This window comes from Eptesicus fuscus, chromosome 7 (assembly GCF_027574615.1).
Source record: "Eptesicus fuscus isolate TK198812 chromosome 7, DD_ASM_mEF_20220401, whole genome shotgun sequence".
NCBI lineage: Eukaryota > Metazoa > Chordata > Mammalia > Chiroptera > Vespertilionidae > Eptesicus > Eptesicus fuscus.
This window is the reverse complement of record NC_072479.1, coordinates 15,360,362-15,385,542: the sequence shown is the minus strand read 5'-3', so window position 1 is coordinate 15,385,542 and position 25,181 is coordinate 15,360,362. Positions and strand designations below refer to the sequence as shown.

At 43.2% G+C, this 25,181-nt stretch overlaps 1 protein-coding gene across 1 annotated transcript in view; it reads left to right on the top strand.

The window, feature by feature from the left end:
- The window catches only part of ERC1 (ELKS/RAB6-interacting/CAST family member 1), a 534,404-nt gene extending 513,530 nt beyond the window's left edge, over window positions 1-20,874 (top strand). The window contains exon 19 of the mRNA XM_054718763.1: window positions 19,933-20,874. Coding sequence (XP_054574738.1) covers window positions 19,933-20,070 — 138 coding nt within the window. The 3' untranslated portion in view covers window positions 20,071-20,874. The remainder of the gene's footprint in view (window positions 1-19,932) is intronic.
- The last annotated feature ends 4,307 nt before the right edge of the window (window positions 20,875-25,181 follow it).

The window sequence follows — 25,181 nt, the reverse complement described above, 5'->3', positions numbered from 1 at the left end:
TCAACTGAAATAATTAAATTGGCAAAGAAAGTGGATTAAATGTGTTAACGTACTAAAGCACTTGGAATAATACCTGCCCATGATAAATGACCAATAAGTTGGCCACTATTATTATTACCTCTTTATAAAGCTGAAGATAGACAGGGTCATCCATGCAGAAGGTGCAAGAGGAAGAACAGACCTCTTAGACCTCAGGAACTCTATATGTGTGGGAGGAAGCAGAAAGAAGAGGAACAGGGAAGCTAGAAGAGAGCCAGAAAGGAAAGAGGAGAGAAGATTTTAGAAGGAGGTGTTATTTGGGGCAGATATCACAGAAGGGGTTCAAGTAAGATAAAGACTGAGTAAAGACCATTGGATTGTGCTGTTAGGTAATCCTGGAGGCTTGTGTTTTGGGGCAGGTATCTTAAGTTTTGACGTATACATGTAAACAAGAAAGTACACAAATCATGTGTATGCACCTCATTGGATTTTTGCACACTCATAATGAACACCTGGGACCGGAAGCAGAACCTTACCAGCACCTCAGAAGCCTCTTGCCAGTCACTACTCAACCCCACAAGGGTAAATTGATCAGTTTTGCCTATTGTTAAACTTCGTATACCTGGAATCAGAGTGGACTCTCTTGTGTCCAGCTTCTTTCATCCACATCATGTTTATGAAATTCATCTATTAGGTTACACGTAGATATGGTTCATTCATTCTCATTACTTTATGGTATTTCATCATTCTATATAATAAAGAGCTAATATGCTAATTAGACCGAACATCAGAACGACTGTCCGGATGACCTTCCGGATGAAGCCGAGGCAGGGCTGTGAGGGCTGAAGCAGCCGCGGCTGAGAGGACTGAGCCCCCTGCACAAATTTCGTGCATCGGGCCTCTAGTTTAAATATAACATAATTTACCATTTAGTTGTTGATGGACATTTGGGTTATTCCCATGTTTGTTCTAGTTTTCTGGATTCTTTTTGTTTCATTGAAGTTAAGTATAGTTGGTATACAATCTTATATTAGTTATATTAGTCTCAGGTGTACAATACAGTGATTTGACATTTTTATACCTTACAGTGTGGTTAATCCTCACTAATTCTAGTAGTCATCTATCACCGTACTGTAACTGTATCACAGTATAATTGACTATATTCCTCTTTCCCTTTTACCGGTTCCCTCCACCCCTCCTTTCTGTTAATGGTACCATCCTTTGGGTCTCTTTCCTCACGCCCATTTTTTTTGTTGTTATTTTTTTGTGGACTATTATGCAGATATACAAAAGAATGAAACCTTGTCATTTGCAAAAGCATGGGTGGATCTAAAGGGTATTATGCTAAGTGAAATAAGTCAGACAGAGAAAGACAAATATTGCATGGTTTCACTTATATGTGGAATCTAAGATATTTTTATTTCTCTAAATAATGTTTTATAGTTTTCAATGTCGTGGTTTTAGTTTAGTAACCCTTGGACAGAGCAATTTCGGTGAAATGGCAAGAAATAAAAGATGTTAAGAAGGGAAATGAGAAACAGGTAGCACATGGACACTATTCTCTATATACATGAGATGCTTGATGACAAAAGAAAGAAAGAAAAATTGGTACTAGCTTGTGAGAAATTCAGATTAAAAGGTCTTTTCAGGATGAGAGTGCCCTTGGAAGCTCTGGTAAAGGACCAGGGAAGATTGGAAACACAGAATTAATTGAAGGGTCGGGGCCATGGAAGGGTGGCTCAGGTTAGCTTGGAAGAGGAGGAACAAGGATGTCATGGGGTCATTTTGAGGTAGGATGTTGCATGGCTTGCATTACCTTTAACAGTTTCCTCAGAATAACTGGTTGCTTTTACAGTGAATGGCACTGAGCCGCCACTAGTGTGCCCTTTGCCACCAATTTGCAGCAGGCAGATTTGGTGCCCTCATGCTCATTCTAATCCATATTTTCTGATTTCTATTTATTTTAGCAGAATATATTATTTTATAAGTTCACTAGAGGCCCGGTGCATGGATTTGTGCACCGGTGGGTGGGGTCCCTCGGGCTGGCCTGCGGGGATCGGGCCAAAACTGGCTCTCCAACATCCCCCGAAGGATCCCAGATTGTGAGAGTGAGGTTCTTGGGTGACGCACCCCGGAATCGGGCTCCCTCCTCTCTGGTTCTGGGTGTGTCACCCTAGAACCACAGCTGCCAAGTCACCGCAGCTTGGCAGCGCCTACGTTGAGTGTCTGCCCCCTGGTGGTCAGTGCACATCACAGCTACTGGTTGGAGCATCTTCCCCCTGGTGGTCATTGCACATCATAGCTACTTGTTGGGTGGTCAAACAGTTGGACAGTCGCTTAGGCTTTTATATATATAGATACCCGTACATTTATTATTCTAACAGTCCAGAGTATCTTAGTTAAGGTTTAGTAGAAAGGGACTTTTCTGCTAAATCTTGGGGTGCCCAAGAGGCTTGGGGAAGATTTTATAGTAGATATTTTGTATATGGAGGAAAACTAAAGTGCTGAGATATGATATTTAATGCACAAATTATAGGAGCCTACAGGATTCAAGGGAACAAATTTGTTTTGTGGTTCAGTGGAAAGTATTTTACTTGGGAAGTATTTTTAAGTTTGTTGTTTGTCTTTAGATGCAAAGATTTTGATACATACACAGAAAATTTGTCATATCCAGAGAAGAGATCATGTAAACTTATGTGCTACATGTAGTTATGGTGCTTTTTTTTAAAAAAGTACACAGGGCAGTAGTCTTCACTGTAGTACTTGCAGGGATGGAATTGGCCTATTGATATTAGAGAGCTAAGGGTAGAAAATAGAAGATCTTATTCGATTGCTCAGTCTTACATGTTCTAAGTTGGGATTTGTAGCTCTAACAAGGAAAGGAAAGCAGGAGGGAGAAGAATTTAATTCACTGCAGCTAGGATATAATAAATCCCAAACATTACATGTTTGTACTTTGGGGAAAGTCTTTTCTGGTGTTAAGTATAAAGGGGCGTTTCTTTAGGGAGAAGGTGAGAAATGGATAGGCAAGCATGGAGGAGTGGGTTGGGCAGTGGGAAGGGCGAGAGAGAACAGTAATATCTTGAGTGAGATCTGGTAGATTATGTTTCAGAAGCTGGAACACACCCTTCCCAGTTTATCCTTGGGACCTGCTGCATATGGAAACCATGCAAAAACTTCCTTTTTTACCTGTGATGCACATGCTAACGAAATACTTTAAAATAACAAGGTACTAATGCATTTCAAGATTTGTTTTCACACCTGTGCTATGTAACACATCTAAGTTTTAGTTTGGTTACTTCACACTGCCTTTCTTTCCTAAGTGGTCTAAATGCTTTAACAACGCATTCCTGTATTCCTGTGACTCCAGAGTGACTGAAGCTTTGCGTTTCAAAATCAGAATAAAAGCCCTCATTTTAAAAGTAATTCCAGTTTCATGAGAAAGGTTGACCTTTGAGATTTTTTTCAAGACAGGAAATTTTAGCATATAATGAATCAAGTGCCGGTGAACTCTCTCCTTGCTCGGCCATGCCCACATTTAATCCTGCTGTCAGACACAGTGCAAACCGTGCACACTCCCAGGGAACTGAGAAAGGCCTACCAGAAGTAAAGCAACTGCAGCTAATGAAGGAACACTTCCTGCTCTAAACTTTTTGATTCTTCTGATCCCCTTTATTTTTTTAAAACACGTTTTCCTAAGCAAACCATTCGTTAGATCATGGAAAAGGCATAGCCTTATAGTCTACCTCTGGGTTTTTTCATCCCCCAAATCTTTTTCATGCACCTTTCATTATACTTTCTCCTCCAACGCTAATCACTGCCACTTCTTGTTTACACCCTTCTGACATTGGTAGGTAATAATCACATTCCCTCCCCTTCGTGTGCAGTAGTCAGGTCTGTTTAGTTCTTCTAATCCTGCCTCATAAAAGGATCTTTCAGCTTCTTAGTCATGCTGCCACTTTTCTTTGAACTTATTCCAGTTTGTCTCCATTTTTCTGGTAATGAGGTGCCTGAAATGGAACACAGTCCCCTAGGTGTGGCTTCCCTGCGGCCACGTAATGACTGGGGTGGAGGGTCCCTGAGGGGCAGCGCCAAGCCCAGCCAGCCCAGGGGCCTTGGTCTCTCTCAACGAGCTGGTATTGCTTCTGCCAAGACCGAGCATCCCTGTCTTCTCAGCCTTCGGGAAGCACCAGTGCTCTTCTGCCCTCTACTATCAGCTGCCACCTTCTTTCTTCAAGGCGCTTTCCCCTGCTCCTCCTCCTTTTGCCCAAACCGAAGGCAGTAGCACTTTATACCTCTCTATGGGCATTTACTAGGCCGTGTTCACACATCACACAATACACCCATTTAAAGTGTACAATTCAATAGGTTTAATATGTTTTCCAAATTGTGCAACCATGACCACAGTCAATTTTCAAACATTTTTATCATTTCAAAAAGAAATTCATACTTCTTAGCAGGCACTCCCAAGGACCCCATCTCACCTTAGCCCTAGGTGACCACTCATCTCTCTGGACATTTTATAAAAACGGAATCATACAATTTGTGGTCTTTTGAGACTGGTTTCTTTTACCTAATGTTTTTATGGTTCATATTATAGCAGGTATCAGAACTTCATTCCTTTTCATTGATAAATCAATCAATACTTTTTGAGTGAATATTTTATACATTTCTATTTGTTCATTCTCAATGTCTTAGACTATAAGAATTACACATTTAAAATGCATGTAGCTTTGCCCTAGCAGGTTTGGCTCAGTGGATAGAGTGTCAGCCTGTGGGCTGAAGGGTCCCAGGTTCGATTCCGATCAAGAGCACGTAACTCAGTTACAGGCTCCTGGCTCTGGTCTGGGGCATGCTGGAGGCAACCAATTGATGTGTCTCTCTTATATCAGTGTTTCTCTCTGTCTCTCCCTCTCCCTTCCACTCTCTCTAAAACTTAGTGGAAAAAATATCCTCGGGTGAGGATTAAAATAATAATAATCCTATCTAATAAAATAGTAATATGCAAATTGACCATCACTCTAACACACAAGATGGCTGCCCCCATGTGGACACAAGATGGCCACCACAAGATGGCCAGCAGGAAAGGGCAGTTGGGAGAGACCAGGCCTGCAAGGGAGCACAGCTGGGGGCAATCAAGCCTGCAGGGGAGGGCAGTTAGGGGTGACCAGGCCTGCAGGGGAGGGAAGTTGGGAGCGACCTGACCTGCAGGGAAGGGCAGTTGAGAGGGACCCAGGCCTGCAAGGGAGCACAGTTGGGGGCAATCAAGCCTGCAGGGGAGGGCAGTTAGGGGTGACCAGGTCTTCAGGGGAGGGCAGTTAGGGGCAATCAGGCTGGCAGGGGAGCAGTTAAGCATCAATCAGGCTGGCAGGGGAGTGGTTAGTGGGTGATCAGGCTGGCAGGCAGAAGCGGTTAGGGGCAATCAGGAAGGCAGGCAGGTGAGCAGTTGGGAGCCAGCAGTCCTGGATTGTGAGAGGGATGTCTGACTGCCTGTTTAGGCCCGATCCTACTGGAATCGGGCCTAAACGGGCAGTCAGACATCCCTCAAGGGGTCCCAGATTGGAGAGAGTACAGGCTGGGCTGAGGGACACACACACACACACCCACCCCGTGCACGAATTTCGTGCACTGGGCCTCTAGTAGTAGTAATAATAATAATAATATTAATAATAAATACAATAAATAAGTAAATAAAATGCACATAGCTTTGAATATTTATATTACACACTTTTATTCATATTTCTTGTCATAAAATTGATGTTGCTTGTGGTATTAAACAATACAGAAGTATACAGAGAAAAACTGAGAGTCCTTCCATCCACTCAAACTAACCACTTAATGGTTTTGTGTTTTTACTTTCATACATTTTTTTAAATATAAGTCCAAGCATAAAGCTCTCTCTCTCATCTCTTGTTTGATACTGAGTTTGTTAATAAATTTTGCTCTTACAAATTGCCTGGGTAAACATACTTGTGCTTACACTGTTGAATTTCTTTCTGGTATTTTTATGGAATATACTCTTAAATGTGGAAATATTTGATCAAAGGATACATACAATTAAATTTGGTTGATAAGACCATATTTTATACCAATTTATATTCCCGTCAATAGTGATAGAAAGAGTACCCACTTCCCCAGATCCTTACCAACACTGATTTTTAACAAGCTTTGAAACTTTGGCCAATGTGATAAGGGGGAAAAAATTATTAACTCTGAATGAAGTTGTGTATTTTTATGTGCTTATTAACCATTTGTATTTCTTCTCTGGGTTTTTTATTGATATCCTCTGCCCATTTTTCTGTAAGGTTATTAGGCTTACAGTACCACTTGTATAATATACTAGAGGCCCGGTGCACGAAATTCGTGCACGGAGGGGGGTTGTCCCTCAGCCCAGCCTGTACCCTCTCCAATATGGGACCCCTCGAGGGATGTCCGACTGCCCATTTAGGCCCGATCCCAGTGGGCAGTTGGATCCCTAAACGGGCAGTCAGACATCCCTCTCACAATCCAGGACTGCTGGCTCCCAACTGCTTGCCTGCCTGCCTTCCTGATTGCCCCTAACCGCTTCTGCCTGCCAGCCTGATCACCCCCTAACCACTCTGCTGCCAGCCTGTTTGCCCCCAACTTCCCTCCTCTGCCGGCCTGGTCACCCCTAACTGCCCTCTCCTGCAGGGTTGATCACCTCCAACTGCCCTCCCTTGCAGGCCTGGTCCCTTCTCAACTGCCCTCCCTTGCAGGCTGGGTGCCTCCCAACTGCCCTCTCCTGCTGGCCATCTTGTGGTGGCCATCTTGTGTCCACATGGGGGCAGGATCTTTGACCACATGGGGGCAGCTATATTGTATGTTGCAGTGATGATCAATCTGCATATTACTCTTTTATTAGATAGGATAGAGGCCTGGTACAGGGGTCGGGGCCAGCTGGTTTGCCCTGAAGGGTATTCTGGATCAGGGTGGGGGTTCTCTTGGGGTGTGGGGCGGCCTGAACGAGGGGCCTGTGGTGGTTTGCAGGCCAGCCACGCCCCCTGGCAAACCAAGTGGAGGCCCTGGTATCTGGAATTTATTTTCCTTCTACAATTGAAACTTTGTAGCCTGGAGCAGAGCCAAGCCTAGGGCTCCCTCCAAGGCCGGCAGCCATTTGTGTTGGGGTTATAATTGAAACTTTGTTGCCTTAAGCGGGTGGGCCTGGCCAGGGTGTGGGGAAAGCTTTGCTTCCCCTGTTGCCGGCGGCAACCCAGGCCTGCTCTCTCAAGCTCCATTCTGCCACCATTTGTTTGAATTTGTTTACCTTCTATAATTGAAACTTTGTAGCTTGAGTGGAGGCTTAGGCCTGGCCAGGGCAGGTGGAAAGTTTGGCTTCCTCTGTTACCTAGGAAACCTTGCTCTCTGTGGCTGTAGCCATCTTGGTTTGGGTTAAATTGCATGCTCGCTCTGATTGGATGGTGGGCGTGGCTTGTGGGTGTGGCTTGTGGGTGTGTCGGATGTATGGTCAATTTGCATATTTGTCTATTATTAGATAGGATTTGTCTATTATTAGATAGGATTTGTCTATTATTAGATAGGATTGATTTAAGTCCTTTGTCTCTTTGTTCTTTGTGTTATCCTATATAATAAAAGCCTAATATGCTAAGTGTCTGACAGTTTGTTTGACCATTCGACCAGTCGCTATGACGCACACTGACCACCAGGGGGCAGACACTCTGACCGGTAGGTTAGCTTTCTGCTGGGGTCCTGCCGATAGGGACTGGGTGAGACGGGCCAAACATGCCCTGGAGTCCTCCTGCAGTCCCTCCCCAGCCCCGATCCCCACAGGCCAGGCTGAGGGACCCCACCGGTGCACTCTAGTTTATTATAAATGTTTCTTAAGTCATCACTTGCATTTTAATTTGTTGTATCTCTTCTAACTCCATACAATCATTTAAATTTCTATATAGTCTAATTGCCCTTTTTTCTCCCTTTTATAGCTTTCTTTAAACATATTACCCCCTGTCTTAGTAAGTTTAGGCTGCTATAACAAAATATCATGCACTCTGGCTGATCAACAACAGAAATTTATTTCTCACCATTCTGGAGGCTGCAAGTCCAAGATCATGATGCAGCATGGTCTGGCTCTGGTGAGGGCCTTCTTCCATTACAGACTGCTGACTTTTCCTTGTGCCCTCACAGAGTGGAAAGAGCTAGCTGCTCTCTGAACTCTTCTTATAACGCCAATATTCTCATTCATAAACGTTTTACCTTCATGGCCAAATTACCTCCCAAAGGCCCCACCTCAAAATAGCATCACATTGGGATTAGGATTTCAACATATAGTATATTAGGGGAGAATACAAACATTCAGTCTATTGCAAAATATAAAAGGCTGTACCTGTCCTCCATCCAAGATTATAAAAAATGCTCCTAAATTTGCTTCTAGTACTTTTATGATATAATTTTTAATATATTGAGTTATAATTGACATAAAAACATCATCATAATAGTTTCAGGTATATAACATAATTATTCAATATTTGTGTATATTGCAAAGTGATCATCACAGTAAGTCTAGTTACCATCCATCACCACCCCTACTTACACATTGTTTTTCTTGTGATGAGAACTTTTTTTAAAATATATTTTTATTGATTTCAGAGAGGAAGGGAGAGGTAGAGGGAGAGAAAGAAACATCAATGATGAGAAAGAATCATTGATCAGCTGCCTCCTGCATGTTCCCTACAGGGGATCAAGCCCGCAACTGTGACCTCCTGGTTCATATGCCAACACTCAGCTGCCGGCTGGGTATGATCAGAACTTTAAAAATCTACTCTTAGCATATTTCAAATATACAGTACAGTATTATTAACTGCAGTCAGCATGCTGTATATTACATCCCCAGTATTTATTTATTTTATAACTGGAAATTTGTACCTTTTAACTACCTTTACCCTTTTCCCCCATCTCTTCATCTCCCACCTCTGGAATTTAATAATCTGTTCTCTCCATGATTTCAGATTGGGTTTTTGTTGTTGTTGTTTTTCTTTAGGTTCCACATAAATGAGATTGTATGGTATTTGTCTTTCTGTTCACTGCAGCATTATTTACAACTAGAAGCCCGATGCATGAAGATTCGTGCTAGAATGGGCTTTCCTTTCCCTGGCTGCCAGCACCGCCTTTTTACTCCGGCCCAGCCCCTTCCTGCATTACATTTTCATCCCCGAAAGCCACTATCTCTCCTTTCATTAGCTTTGGATGTTTGATAACAGGTGGATTATCTTTCCTATTGGGCATTATTGTCCCTGTCAAGTGTGTTTTTTCCTTGAACAATTCCTTTGCAAGAGTGACACTAGTGTAATATCTGTCAGTGAAGAAATGATAACCTTGAGAACCAGGTACTGAGTTCTTCATCTTTCATGAAGCTCTAAAATTATTCTGCTAGTAAAAGGGAGATCAGGTCTCACCAACATTTCAGATGTTATTCCTCCATAATAAGGGACAAATGAATGTACGTAACCACATTTTGAATCTGAGAGGACATATAAACGAATGCCCCATTTTGTTGGCTTTTTAGGATTATATGTGATGAAGTGTATCTTTCCCTTGAAACCAACAACAGCCTCATCAACAGCAATCTCTCTTCCAGGACAGAATCTCTCCCTAAATTTCATTTCAAGGTATGACAAGAAGCAGTTTACCTTCTCGGTTCTTGTTCTCAAGTCTTTACTTGACTTTTGGTCGTTTTTCAAGTGTAACATCCAAAATATTTGCAAGAATCTTTCTCTTTTGAAAACAGATAGAAAAAAATGGTATATGAGACTCAAAATCCATGGACCAATAACTCTGCAAGTTGGGGTGATTCAATACACCCATATTTAGTATTACACCAAGAAAAGCCTTCATTTCCTCTATTGTCACATCTTTCCAATTATTCCAAGTGGATCGCTGGGATAGTTCTTTCTGGCTAATTTTATGCCTAGCATACTCATTTGTCTCATCTGTTATATTTTTTATCAACGTCTCAGTAAAAAACAACTGAAAAAAGTCTATTGGTGTGGCACATCCAGAAGGAACTTGAGGTCCAACATGTAACTGACCAGTGGAGAAAGGGATTCTGCTAGGCTCTTTGTCATTCACAGATGTAGATGTCCACTTTTCTTTTTCCTGTTTTCCCCTAGAAACGTAACTTTCACTGGGTCTTATACCCGAATTCTCAATGATATCACCTATATCTCCATCACTCTCACTCGAATAAACAATTGTGCGTCTTCGTTTTGCCTTTATGAATTCAATGTCACTGTCACGGTCAGTACTTTCAGCCAGATCTTTGGGCAAAGCAAGGGACTTTTTCCTTTCTGTGGTTCCACTAGGACCAGCGATTTGTTCATCATCTCCACTCGCATCCTCGGAGAACTCACTTTCGTCACTATTACATTTTTCACTTTTTTCTTCGTTTTCGAAGTAAAATTCATCATCGCTGCTTTCTATGTCTTTGGAAAACTTATCCATCCTGAGGAGAGGAAATTCACTCAGAACATGCGACTGCTAGGGGGCAAACCAATCATCCAATTAAACCCTGTGTCAGGACAACATCTGTGATATGCTAATAGAAACCTAAACAAACCTAGGAGACGAAAAGATAAGGAAGGTTCTTTACCAAGAGAAGATGATGCAAGCTCAAAAAGGCATGATGCAACGACTCATGCCTTGGACCCTCCTACTCAAGATTGCTGCCTGTGCAAAAGATAAGCTTAGGTGGTGGCATCAGTTGAGACGGCATTTACATTTTACTTGCCCTTTCATGCTAATGAAAACAAGAAAAGATACTGGAAAAATAGACAAAAATCCCCCTCCCGCCCCCCCCCCGCCACCCCGCGGTGAAACTACGTGTTGAGTGTGGCTCGACATACGAGCTGCTACCGATGCTAACCGTGTCGAGTCACACTCGACATCCGAGTGCAAAAGGTTAAATTCCCACCAACAGTGCACAAGAGTTCCCTTTTCTCCACATCTGCTGCAACACTTATTATTTCTTGTCTTTTTATGGTAGCCATTCTTTTCTTTTTTTTCCTTAATCCTCACCCGAGGATCTGTTTTTATTGATTTTGTTAGCGAGAGAGGAAGGGAGAGCTAGAGACATTGTGAGAGAGAGATACATGGATCGTTTGCCTCCCGTATGTGCCCCACCCAGGACTGAGCCTGCAGTCTAGGTATGTGCCCTGATTGAGAATCAAACCCGCCACCTTTTGGTATATGCGACAGTGCTCCAACCAACTGAGCCACCCAGCCAGGGTAATGATATCCATTCTAACAGGTGTAAAGGGATAGCTCATTGTGGTTTTGATTTGCATTTCCCTGATGATTAGTGATGGTGAGCACCTTCTCATGTACCTGTTGGCCATCTGTATGTCTTCTTTGGAAATATGTCTACACAGATCCTCTGCCCATTCTTTAGTTGGATAGTTTGGTTTTGGGGGTGGTGCTATTGAGTTGTATGAGTTCTTTTTACTATTTTTTTTTTAATCTCAAATATTTTTATTTTATTTATTTACTTATTTATTTTTAATTTATATATATTTTTCTATCACCATTTATTCCCCATATACCCTCCTTCACCTCTACACACACCCCTCTCCTCCCGCCCCCTCCACAATCATCACATGTCTGTGTCCATGAGTTCTTTCTCTCTTTTTTTCTTCTTTGCTCAGTCCATCCATGACTCCCCCAGCCCCACCCCCAGAGCTGTCAGTCTGCTCTCTATCTGTGAGTCTGTTACTATTTTGCTGGTTAGTTTAGTTTATTCATTAGATTCCACATATTAGTGAGATCATATGGTGCTTGTCTTTCTCTGACTGGCTTATTTCAATTAGCATAATGTTCTCCAGATCTTTACATATATTTTTCATATTAACCCCTTATCAGATATACTAGAAGCCCGATGCATGAAGATTCGTGCAAGAATGGGCCTTCCTTTCCCTGGCTGCCGGCACCGCCTTTGCTCTGGCCAGAGCCGCCTTTCCACTCTGGCCCGGAGCTGCCTTTCTGCCTTCCCACACTGCCCAGAGGCCCGGAGCAGCTGGAGTGGTGTGGAAAACCTGCGTCGTCGCCATGGCAATGACACAAGTGTCCCGCCCCGCCCCTGGCTGCTTGGCGCCTGCATATGCAAATTAACCCACCATCTTTGTTGGGATAATTTGCATACTCACTCCTGATTGGCTGGTGGGCATTGTGAAGGTTCGGTCAATTAGCATGTTACTCTTTTATTAGGAAGATGATTTGCAGTATTTTCTCTCATTCGGTAGGTTGCCTTTTCAATAGTGTCTTTTGCTGTACAAAAGCTTTTTAGGTTGAAGTAGTCCCACTTGTTTATTTTTGCTTTTGCTGCCTTTGCCTTTATCGTCAAATCTAAAAATCATCACCAAGACCAATGTCAAGGAGCTTACTGCTTATGTTTTCCTCTAGAATTTTTTAGCTTTCAGGTGTTACATTCAAGTCTTTAATTCATTTTGAGTTAATTTGTATGTGTTGTATTAGATAGTGGTCCAGTTTCATTCTTTTGCATGTGGCTGTCCAGTTTTCCTAACACCATTTATTGAAGAGACTATCCTTACCCCACTGTATAGTCTTGACTCCTTTGTCATAAATTAATTGTCCATATAAGTGTGTGTTTATTTCTGGGCTCTCTATTCTGGTTCACTGATCTATGTGTCAACTTTTATGCTAATACCATACCATTATAATTACTATAGCTTTGTTACATAGTTTGAAATCAGGGAGCATGATGCCTCCAACTTTGTTTTTCTTTCTCAAGATTGCTTTAGTTATTTGAGGTCTTTCATGGTTTCATACAAATTTTAAATGTGTTCTATAAATGGGATTGCTTTCTTAATATCTTTTTCTGAGTTCTTTATTTGTATATAGAAACACAACACATTTTTGTATATTGATTTTGTTTATTTTAACAGGGTTTTGGTGGAGCCTTTCGGGTTTTCTATATATAATGTGTCATCTGCACATAGTGTCAGTTTTACTTTTGATTTGCCTTTTATTTCTTTCTCTTGTCTAATTGCTTTGGCTAAGACTTCTAATACAGTGTTGAATAAAAATGGCAAAGTGGGTTAATCCTTGTCTGTTCCTGATCTTAGAGGAGAGCTTTCAGCTTTTCACCTTTGAGTATGTTAGCTTTGGGCTTGTCATATATGGCTTTGTTATATAAAGGTACATTTTCTCTAAACCCTTTTCCATGAGAGTCCTTGTCATAAGTGGATGTTGATTTGGTCAAATGCTTTTTCTACATTTATTGGAATCATATATTTTTATCCTTTACTTTTCTAATGTGGTGTATCATATTTATTGATTTGTAAATGTTAAACTACCTTTGCATCCCTGGAATAAATCCCACTTGATCCTTTTAAAGTATTATTGAGTTTGGTTTGCTTATATTTTGTTGAGGGACTTTTGCATTAGTGTGTATCATGGATATTGGCCTGCAATTTTCTTAGGGTGTCCTTGTCTGTTTTCGGTATCAGGGTAATGCTGGCCTTGTAAAATAAGTTTAGAAGTTTTCCCTCCACTTTTATTTTTTGGAAGAGTTTGAGAAGGATTAGTATTAATTTTTCTTTGAATGTGGGGTAGAATTCACCTGTGAAGCCATCTGGTCCTGGAATTTTGTTGGGAGGTTTTTATTACTGATTTAGTCTCTTTAGTAGTGTTTGATTTGTTCAGATTTTCTAGTTTTTCATGATTCAGTCTTGCTATATTTTATGTTTCCAGGTATTTATCCATTTCTTCTAGGCTTTCCAATTTGTTAGTATACAATTGTTCATAGTAATAATCTGTTATGATTCGTTGTATTTCTGTGGGATCAGTTATAACATCTCCTTTTTCATTTCTGATCTTATTTGAGTCTGCTCTCTTTTTTTTCTTGACAAGTCTAGCTAAATGTTTATCCATTTTGTTTATCTTTTCAAGCCAGCTCTTAGTTTTATTGATCTTTTTCATTATTGTCTTAGTCTCTATGCAATTTATTTCCACTCTAATTTTTGTTATTTTCTTCCTTCTACTAACTTTGGGCTTTGTTTATTCTTCATTTTCTAGTTCCTTGAGGTATGAAGTTAGGTTGTGTATTTGAAATCTTTATTTTTTCTTAATGTAGGCATTTATCTCTAAGACCTTTCCTCTTAAAACTGGTTTTGCTATATCCCATAAATTTTGGTGTATTGTATTATAATTTTCATTTGTCTCAAAGTATTTTATTTCTTTTTTTGTTTCTTCTTTGACCATTTGGTTTTTCAGTTGCATGTTGTTTAATCTGCACATATTTGTGAGTTTACTTCTTGTAATTGATTTCTAGTTTCGTACCATTGTGGTCAGAATAGATGTTTGATGAGATTTAGTCTCCTTAAATTTATTGACTTGTTTTGTGGCCTAACATATTATGTATCCTGAAGAATGTTCCATGTGCATTTAAAAAGAATGCATATTCACAGTGTAATTTTTAAATTTAGGCCTTTAGTCAGTTTGAAGTTTATGTTTATGTATGGAATGAGCAGGAATCTAAATACAACTAGGCCCTGTCAACCTAAAATAGTCATTGATTTCTAATGTCTTTAGATCATAATCTCACTAATCAAGTTCTATCAATAAATACTTTTAACTAATATATTTTTGTAGTATGTTTTATAATCTGGTAGAGCAAGTTCTACATCATCTTTCTTTCTTTAAAATATTTTCTTGGGCCCTGGCCCAGTGGCTCAGTTGGTTGGAGCGTCATCCCCTACACCAGGGGTCCTCAAACTTTTTAAACAGGGGGCCAGTTCACTGTCCCTCAGACCGTTGGAGGGCCGGACTATAGTTTAAAAAAACTATGAACAAATTCCTATGCACACTGCACATATCTTATTTTGAAGTAAAAAAATAATACAGCAAAAACACCCACATGTGGCCCACGGGCCGTAGTTTGAGGTCGCCTGCCCGGCCTACACCAAAAGGTTGCAGGTTCGATTCTGGTCAGGGCACATATAGGTTACAGGTTCAATCCCCAGTCAGGGTGCATATGGAAGGCAACCAATTGATGTTTCTCTCTCTTCCTCTCCCTCTCCTCCTTCCTCTCTCTTTTCTAAAAAAATAAAATAAAATAAATTTAATTCTCAGATGAAAATTAAAAAATAAAATATTTTCTCAGTTCTTCTTATATATTTACATTTTTGGATACATTTTAGAATTCATGACCAAGTTCCAAAAGGAGTCTTTGGAATTTGATTTGGAAATATATTTATAGCCCAGCCTGGGTTGCTCAGTGGTTGAGCGTCCACCTATGAACCAGGAAGTCACAGTTCGATTCCCTGTCAGGGCACATGCCCGGGTTGTGGGCTCGATCCCCAGTGTGGGGCATGCAGGAGGTGGCCAATCGATGATTCTCTCTCATCATTGATGTTCCTATCTCTCTCTCCCTATTCCTTCCTCTCTGAAATCAACAAAATATATTTTTTAAAAAAAGAAAAGAAATATATTTATAGTATACTTTTAGGTAAAAATATATTGATATCATTATATATTATATAGATTATTTATAGTTTACAAATAATCTATATAGTATCATTGCCATTTTGTTTCTAAAATTATGTGTGTGTGTGTGTGAGATACACACACACACACACACACACACACACACACACACACATCTGTCCTATATCATAAAGAGCTAATATGCAAATGGTCATCACACCCTCACACCATCATGCCGTAATGGCTCAGACACTCAACACTGGAGAGAGAGGAATGGGGACCAGCCAGGCTGCGGCCTGGGAGAGGGACAAGCTGCCCGCCCCACGGTCCCGGGTACCAGCAGCTGCGCCTGCGCCTGTGGCCCGGGAAAGGGACAAGCCGCCCACCCTGTGGTCCTGGGTGCCAGCAGCTGCGGCCAGGGAGAAGCCGCCTGCCCACAGTCCCCTGTGGCTGTGGCTGGCCCGGGTGAAGCTGGCCCGGGTCCTGGGTGCCTGCGGCCAGCCAGAGGGAGGGAAGCCCGGGTCCCAGGTGCCTGCAACCTGCTGGAGGAGGGAATCCTGGGTCCTGGGTGCGGGGCGAGGCAGAGACGATTAAGGGCGATCTGGCCAGCAGGGGAGCAGTTGGGGCAATCAGGCCAGTAGGGGAGCAGTTCGGGGCGATCAGGCAGGCAGGCAGAGGTGATTAGGGGCGATCAGGCAGGCAGGCAGAGGGATTAGGGGCGATCAGGCAGACAGGCAGACGAGTGGTTAGGAGCCAGCGGTCCCCGATTGCGAGGCCAGTCAGACATCCCCCAAGGGGTCCCCGATTGGAGAGGGTGCAGGCTGGGCTGAGGGCCCTTCCCCCTCCTTCCCCCCCCCACCCCCCGTGCATGAATTTCATGCACCGGGCCTCTAGTATATAATAAAAGTCTGAAAGAATATATAACAAAATATATAGCAGTGGTTATCTCCTGATGCTAATGTTATAGATGCTTTTTTTTCTTGGTGCTTTTCTTTTCCAAACTTTTTACAATGCAGGTGTAATACTTGTTACTAGTAAATCCAAGTATTGCAATCCTGAAAAATGTTATTAAACTAAAATGTATCCATTAGTAACTTCATGTTTACTTAACATAGCAGAAGCCAAATAGAATACAAAATATTGCATGGGAGATAAATATGTGACTTGTAGAGTCAAGTACAGATAACCTGGCTCAGAACAAACCAGAGTTGTTCAAATATTCCCAAAAATAATCTGAAACAATACAACCTGACATTCTCCTCACTGATTTTGAATGATTGACTTCAAAATAAGTGAGGAGAGTTATAGCCTTTTCACATAGCAGTATTTCTGGGTTATATTCTGTGTAGCTGTATTTCCAAGGCACCTGGCCTCTTTGGTTTTCCCATTTCAGAGATTTATATTTATGTGACACAGCCAGGCCTTGCTATGCACCAAGACTCAGTGTGGTCTAAATCTAGCCCTTGCATGTCTTGATCTTTTAGTCAACATTTAGCAGAAAGAAGATTGCTGAATCTGTTCCCAGCTCGTTGATATATTTGAAGCAGCAGCATGTTAATTCTTGGCTCAGAGCATCTAGATTCTATCAGCACTGTAGTTAGAACTTAATTCTCTTTGCTTTTTAATCGACATGCTCTTTTTGGATAATCTTACCAATTTCATAGAAACAACAGTAACTAACAATAATTATAACAACATGTAACATTTATCAAGCATTTTCTATGTGTCAGGCATTATACTACACTTTATAGGAATACCTCATTAAATCTTTAAAACCACCTATAAATGTTACTGCCCCATTTTACATGAGTAAACCAAGGCTCAAAGATGTCCAGGTCATCTATAATAATAAAAGCATAATATGCAAATTGACCAAATGACCAAACAGCAGAACGACCGTCTGGACGACCTTCTGGACAACCATGCTATGACACGCACTGGCGCCAGGCCAGCCAAGGCAGGTGTGATGCAATTGGTTGGGGGCCCCTGCCATCGCCCACGATCGCCTGCAGAGGGAGGCCCAGGCCACTGGCCAGTGACACTGTGGTGGGTGTGTGGGGCCGGCCAGTGATCGCCCTGCAGATGGAGGCCCAGGCCAGCCAAGCGATCGCACCCCTTGCCTGTTGCCCATAGAGGGAGGCCACTGGTGGCGGGGGCGGGGCCAGCTGCCAGCAGCCAGGGGAAGGAAAACCCCAATAGTCCCCGATTGCTGACCAGGCCTAGGGACCCTACCTGAAGGGTCCTGGACTGCAAGAGGGTGCAGGCCGGGCTGAGGGACACACCCCTTGCCCCCGTGCATGAATTTCATGCACTGGGCCTCTAGTACAAACTATAATTGGCAGAGCAGACATTGAAATCCAGGCAGCCTAACTCTCTGGAGCCTATGTTCTTAATTACACTTTAAAGTCAATTTTTAATTTCTCTCTTTGCCTAATATCAGCTCTGCTTCCTGTGTTTTCAATCTTATTTGTCTAATATCCACAGTTATAACTGTCAAAATTATTCTCCATTCTCTATCACTTAACTCCCCCTCCTATCAGTACTACCTTCACACAGTCTTGCATGTGTCTGTTCCTCTTCATGTGCCCAGACCCCACCTTCGTTGTACCCTCCCTGACTCACCTGGCCTTGTACAGTTACCTCCCTTCACATATTCTTTTTTTCCACTCAGTCTAATGTTTTTATCTTTATAGCTATCTTCTAAGAAAATGAATCCGATATGTCTCTGTACTGTTTAAAAACTCTTGGACTTCCTTTTGTTACTGTTGTTGTTGTTTTAACGAGATTAAATCTAAACTCCTTAGCTTTACATACACAGTCTGGCCCCAGTCTGTCTCTTCATTTTTCTGTGGTTCTCCACCCAACCCCATTGCCTTGTGCTCCAGCCATATTGAGCATCTCACTCTTCCCTAGATCTGTGCCAAGCCCTTTCATGGCCCTGTGCATCTGCACTTGTTTCATCTGTTTGAAAATCTCTTCTGTCTTTGATATCCCAGACAAACTCCTATTCGGCTGTCAAGATCCAAATCACATGTTGCCTTCAGTGACATCTTCTCGGACTCCTCCAGGATAAAACAGTCATTTTTCTGTCTTCCCGTGTAGCATGTGTTCACGCCTCGGTTACTGCTCTCACCATGCAGGGTTGTAATGATCTGTTTACGTGTTTGTCTCTTTTATTAACCTATATGGGTCTTCAGAGCAAGAACCAGGTCCAGGTCCTTAGTAAATGTTGGTTTGATGCTTGAAGGAATGTCAAAGAGAGTGTTTGAAACAATAAGAAGTTAGGAATATACTTACTCCTAAACAGACAGAAGACTACCTCATGTCCAAATTAACAGGCCTAAGGTAGGGTTGTCTAATGCTCTGAATACAAGTGGTACATAGAACGGGGGAAGTCTTTTACATTCTAAGTTCCCCTAAGTCAAGGACCATTATGCAAGATTAAGATCCTGTCTGCGAGCATCCCTGTACTGAGCAGGTGTGTGATACTGGGGCACAGTGGAGAGAGCATTCCACCTGGAACCAGAGGACTGGGATTGGAGTCCCAGCTCTGCAAATTACAACCCTTGGAACTTGGACTAGTCACTAACTTCTTTAGATCTTATTTTCATGAAAAGACATTTGGTATTTACTTTTATATTTTCCTGGTTGTTAATTTAGATGTGGGAAGACTTCGCATAGAAAGTGTCTCTTTTGTCATTTCTTTTTCTTTCTTTAGCTTTATTGAGGTATAGTTGACAAAATTGTGATATATTTAAAGTCTGATGATTTGATATACTTATACATCATGAAAGGGTTCTCACAATCGAGTTAACACATTCATCATCTCACATAGTTACTTTTTGTCTTTATAAGAATACTTAGGTTATACCCTCTCAGCAAATTTCAATTATTTAGTACAGTGTAATCAACCATTGTCACGATGTTTAACCTTAGATCCTCAGGCCGTATTCATCTTATATCTGAAAGTCTGTACCCTTTTAACGACCTCATTGCCCCCATTCCCCAGCCCCCTGGCAACTAACATTTTACTCTCTGATTTTATGAGTTCAATTTTTTTTTTCCAGATTTCACATATAAGTGATACCATGCAGTCTTTGTCTTTCTCTGTCTGGCTTATTTCACTTAGCACCGTGGTCGGCAAACTGCGGCTCGCGAGCCACATGCAGCTCTTTGGCCCCTTGAGTGTGGCTCTTCCACAAAATACCACAGCCTGGGCGAGTCTATTTTGAAGAAGTGGCGTTAGAAGAAGTTTAAGTTTAAAAAATTTGGCTCTCAAAAGAAATTTCAATCGTTGTACTGTTGATATTTGGCTCTGTTGACTGATGAGTTTGCCGACCACTGACTTAGCATAACGCCTTCCAGGTTCATCCATGTTGTTGCAAATATCATTTCTTTATTGATAAACAATAATTCTTAACTCAGTGTAAATAGGATTGTTTTCTTTTATCTGAAATCCACCTTTTCTTTCCCTTTCAGCTTCAGAGTGAATTAGAAAAAGGTGAGCAGGACAATGCAGAGCTGCAGGAGTTTGCCAATGCCATTCTCCAGCAGATTGCAGACCACTGCCCCGACATCCTGGAGCAAGTGGTCAATGCATTGGAAGAATCATCCTGACCCTGCTTCATGGGGAGTGGCCAGCCAGCAGCCCAGTGCAGTGAACCCAGGAGCCAAGAAAAGCAAACTATGAGGACAGGCACCCAGATACTTCTTGGCACCCTGCAAACACTACGAACTCTATCCTACCGTGGTTAGTTCTTCAAGTGCGATTCCAGCGCCACTTCTACATCTGTCACCTTACTCTGCTGTTCTCCTTTGGATGTTGTCTCTACGCTTATTTTTTTATGTCCAAGGTGGGTAAGTGGCCAAGTCTCCATGAAGAACCGCCATCTGGTCATCAACAGTGGAGAACTCTGGAAGCTGGTGGCTCTGTCCTCACAGAGGGTCATGGAGTAGGGAGCCTCCTACTTCTGTCCTTGATGTGGGAACTAAACCTGGAACCTACTTGGAGTTCAGCATACTGAGAGAATGCTTCCCCATGGACAAGAGAGCTGAGTGTCCTAAAATCACAACAGGTGCTTTCTCCTAAAAGGATTTTTTTAAAATCTCAAAAAGATATTATTAGAAAAAGAGAGAGGGTTAAAGAGAGAACAGGGACAAACAGAAAACTGACTCTTCTTACACTGTCTCTTTTGTTTACTTTCATCTGCAGTGTTTTATGCGGGGGATCCGCAAGCAGGCTCCCGGTGGCTCAGTGTACACTGACTCCCCAGCCCTGTCTGTCTCGCTTAAGCGTGCTCTTGTCCTCGACCAGTTAACGACAGGGTGGTGCAAGCAGTTCTCCCCTAGTCCTCTTGTGTAAGACCTTTGGCCTTTTACTTAGATCATGAGTCTCTAAAGGAAAGAGAAGAGGGGTTTGACGTGAGGTGCTGTCATCACCAGCTCTGCTTCTGGAGATGGCCATCGCCAGGGTCAGGCTGTTTCTCCTGAACATCTCCCTCATCAGGCCCCTGAGCCCCAGAAGAATGTCTCTGCCTTCCCCCGCCATGCTCCCAGCCCCGCGGTCACTGAACTCTCTGACCCACCTTCCACCCTTGGAGCTTAACTCTTGATTTGCACTCCTAGAACCTTAGCTTCATGCATTGCCTGGAACCTCCTCTGACACAAATGAATGTTCTCGTCCCACACACATTCCTTCCTCCATTCTTCCATTCAAAGAATATTTATGAAATGCCTACTGTTAGGCAGTGGTCCTTGGGGGGAAAATGGAGGAGAGGTATAAAGGATTCTATGAGACATACCTGCTTGAGTCAAAGCAGCAAGAGGCATCCTCTTCCTCTCCCCGATCTTAATAGAAGGTATCCTTTCCAGAAAAGCTTTCCTAACTCAGCATTTCTCACTTCTCACCATAATAGAATTGATGGATTTGGGGGCTGGGGCTGAGTCACTTACTTGCCATTTGGTGACTCAGGACGTTTGCTTGTTGTTGCCCTGAAAGAGCATCCTGTCCAGGGGCCTGTGAGCGTAGGTGGTGTTTTCTCAGTACATCTCCATGCACCTCGTGGAACTTGGCCAGCTCCATGTCACAAATGAGAAAATTGACCCCAAAGTTGCAAATCCACTTGAAGATATTGGCATTTTGAAGAGCATTTTCCCCATGCATAGACAATGACAGTCATAAACACAATCAGGCACCAAGAAATAGACCACTTAACCAAAATCCAGGCCTTTGACCACCTCTGTGACCAGACACCCACCAGACACTCACATCTTCTGATAAGAGTTGCTGGGCTAAATGCCTTTGTCTTGCATTTTCTCCTCTGCCCTTTCCCAATTACTCACCCAAAGAATCTGATGCTGCCTGTAAAGTCATCACGGCCATCAGTGCAGTATCTTCCCCACCAGCAAGCCTTGACTGTCTCATTAACTTATATGGTCGAATCTCCAGCTGCCCTAACTCCTGCTGTAAAACAGTTCCCCCTGTGAGAAGCTGTAGAGTGTTCCTTATCAAAGGTTTAAATGGACTCTGCTCATAAAGTTCTTACTGAGATGCTTCCTGATAGCCAGGCTGGCCGGAGTGGGGGCACAGGGGTTAGACATTAAGTGGTGGTCATTTGTGGTCAATTACCTCAATTTCATTTATTTATTGCACTGCCCATAAATCATGCAGATAGCCCCTAGTATTTTAGGGTGGAGTATTAGAATCTCACTTTAAATGCCATAAGACAAAGAACTGAGGTATGATAACAGCCTTCACAGGACTACAGCAGAACAGAAAGCAGAAGAGGCCATGCCCAGAGAAGTGGCCTGGCCTGGCACTGGCTGGCTGTGGTCTAGCTGATCTGGCAAGGGAAGGCATCAATCAGGTCTCTCTCTGGGTCCCACTGACTTGGCCTTTACCAACAAATACAATACCTGCCCCTCTTGCCCACGTGTTGCATGACTCTCAATGCGCCTTCTTCCTTCCCCTCTTCATTTCAACCCCTCCTGTTGCTCTCCCTCTAAAACCTTATGGGAGTCCTCTGGACAAGTGCTTCCGAGAAGAGACATTTCTGGGGCAGACAGCATCTGTCAGGTCTCTATGAGCCAAAGCAGGGAGTCTCGTTCATTCTTCCTTGTATCTCAAATGGTTCTGGGGACTTTTTGGTCCTAGATGAATTAGGCTCTGGCTAAAGTTCAGTGGTGAACATGACCTGCATTTACATTATAGGTGCAAAGTCTATACAGTTTCTATCTAGTGTTTAGAGTATCTTATTGAGTTTAAATCATTCATCGAGCCAGCATTTACTAAATGCAGAGTTCCCATCACACAAGGACTATCATTTTGTGACCTTTTCATGATATCCCAAGGTTTCACAAGGTCCCTCAGCTACTACCAAATATCTGTGTGTAGCCTTGAAAACTCACTAAAGGTTGCCTATAATGTTCACCAAATTCATCCATCCCATTGGCAAGCCTAGTTGCCCTTTAACACCTAGATATTTGTACCCCAAATGAAGATCATCATAAAGGGGACAAGAACAAGAGTGGGTAGAATCCAACCTGGAGCACATGACTAAAGAAAGAAAATGTGACTTCATCTTTTCATATACCTCTATCCCAGGTACTCATTGAGTCCTTGATGAAGTATTGAATTGAGATTTTACAAGGACTTTGGATACCATTTGAAATAGAAAGGACTTTAAGTGGGCTTTAACATATTAAGAAATATGCATGGGAATCCTGAAATCCATCTCAATTCTAACTTTTGACCTTGTACGTTACAATCTAAAGAAGATCTAAGTTCCTTTCTCTCTTTCTTACACTTGGGCTTTAAAAACACTAGTAAGGCATACTGGACCCAGGACCATCTTCAGTGGCACTAGTGGCGCTTTCGTGAGTAAAAGTCCGTTCGGTTTTCCATGAGGAGCTCATTGGCTCACCCACTCCTCAGAGGGAGAGAAAAGGAAGAAGTCAGCACAGAGTTTTAGTCAACTGCTAAGCCAACCCCTCCCTTGCTGATGGTCAGGATTGGCATTTGGATTTGCTGCTAGAGAGTCCTGCTGTTCCCCGAGCCCTCCTGCCCTTCTGTTTGACCGCATTAAGCTGAGGCCCGCTGGCAACCCTCACTCAGGGTCTTTGAGGAAAGGGCAAATGGAGGAATATGTCACCACATAGAATGTGACCCTCCCGTGACGCCTGCTAAGTTTCCGTGGGCCCTGTATCAGCAATATCAGTAACTCTCCTGTCTGCCTCCCCAGCCTCATCTCCCCACCTGCGAACGTTCAGAACTATGGAAAGGGGGATGAGAAGGGAGTGGGTGCAGGCAGCACGCTGCCCTCTGCGATGCCTGCAAGGCCACGCATCCACCCGTCACTGCCAGTCCCTGGGCTCTCAGGAGAGTGATTTCAACCATTTAAAGAAATGTTTTAAAGGAATCTGGAGTTTCCTCCCTGTGAACTAAGGGAATACTTGGGCAAGAAAAAAACATACAAGGAAATCCTTCTGAACAAAATGGCTGTCTTTACTCTTTTTAAGCAAAAACTGTTTCCAGACTTTTTAGTGTCAAAACTGTAACCAAGTGTCTCCTGATTTCCTCCCAATGTGTGTAGTGAGTACCGTGACCCTAATGTAGGTATTTCTCCTCCGACTCTCGGAGGAGAGGTGGTTTTAGGACTGACTTTGTGGGGAGCAGGTTTTTGTCCCATCCCACCTCCTCTTTTGTTTCTCTGCTTGTCAATATTGTCTGTGTGGTTCAGAGAATTTGGGCAGTTACATTGTGTCCATTGTTGAGATTATTAAGATATTAAAAAGTAGTTGTAGAACTGAAAAATTAAAGAGCTGTGTTTTTAAAAATGCAAATCAATATCATGTAAAAGGAATTCAAGCTATGGGGCAGCCACACTCCGCCCTTCCTCCTAAGCTGGCTCAGGTGGCAGCTGGGCTGGCCGCTTGGGAAGTTCAAGGACCACACTCCAGGCAGGGGACTGCGTGGCGGAAGGACAGCTGCTGAGGGAAAGGAATGGGAATCTGGGCCTCAGAGTCCCAGTCGTGCCAGCGCTTTCCTATACATCCTCAGGGCCGCTGGGTAGTTTGTGACCCCATAGCCACTCTCACCCCCACGTTGGTCCCAGCTCAGTGTGCCTAATGCTATGTGGCAACCTGGGCTTGCCTCTGAAGCCCACACCTGGCAGAGCCCTGTACAGGCCACAGAGCCTCTCTCCTGCCCACTCGGTGCTATATCATCCAGTGACCGTCCAACATGGGCCAAGCACTGGCCAGCCCAGAGCCTGCAGTCAGTGAATGCGTTATACTCAGATCTCAGTTCCTTCTGGCTTCAGTCCTGGATTCTTTCCCTTTAAGATGTTTAGTCCCAGATCTCCTGGGCCCAGGCCGCCTCTGTGGCCCTCCCCCCGCCCCTCTGAGATGCCATTGTCAGGAAGGGACGTGAACCCCGCCGAAGCCAGGGAATCCAGCCCTCTGAGCCCAGCGTTTTCACACCAACCAGTATTGCATCACCCCCTAAGCCAGGCAGCCAGCCCACCTGGGCCAGCACACCGCCCCTCTGTCTGACGGCTGCGCAGGACCAGCCTGAACCTGCCCACACAGCAGGGTGTCCAGGATGGGGACTGGAGTCTCCCTGGGACATGCACCCCTCTGCTCCAGAAGAGAAGAGCTGCACTTTAGTGAGGAGCTGGGGGGCGGGGGGCGGAGGGGGGGGGGGGCTGGGCACTGTTTCCTTGTAGCTT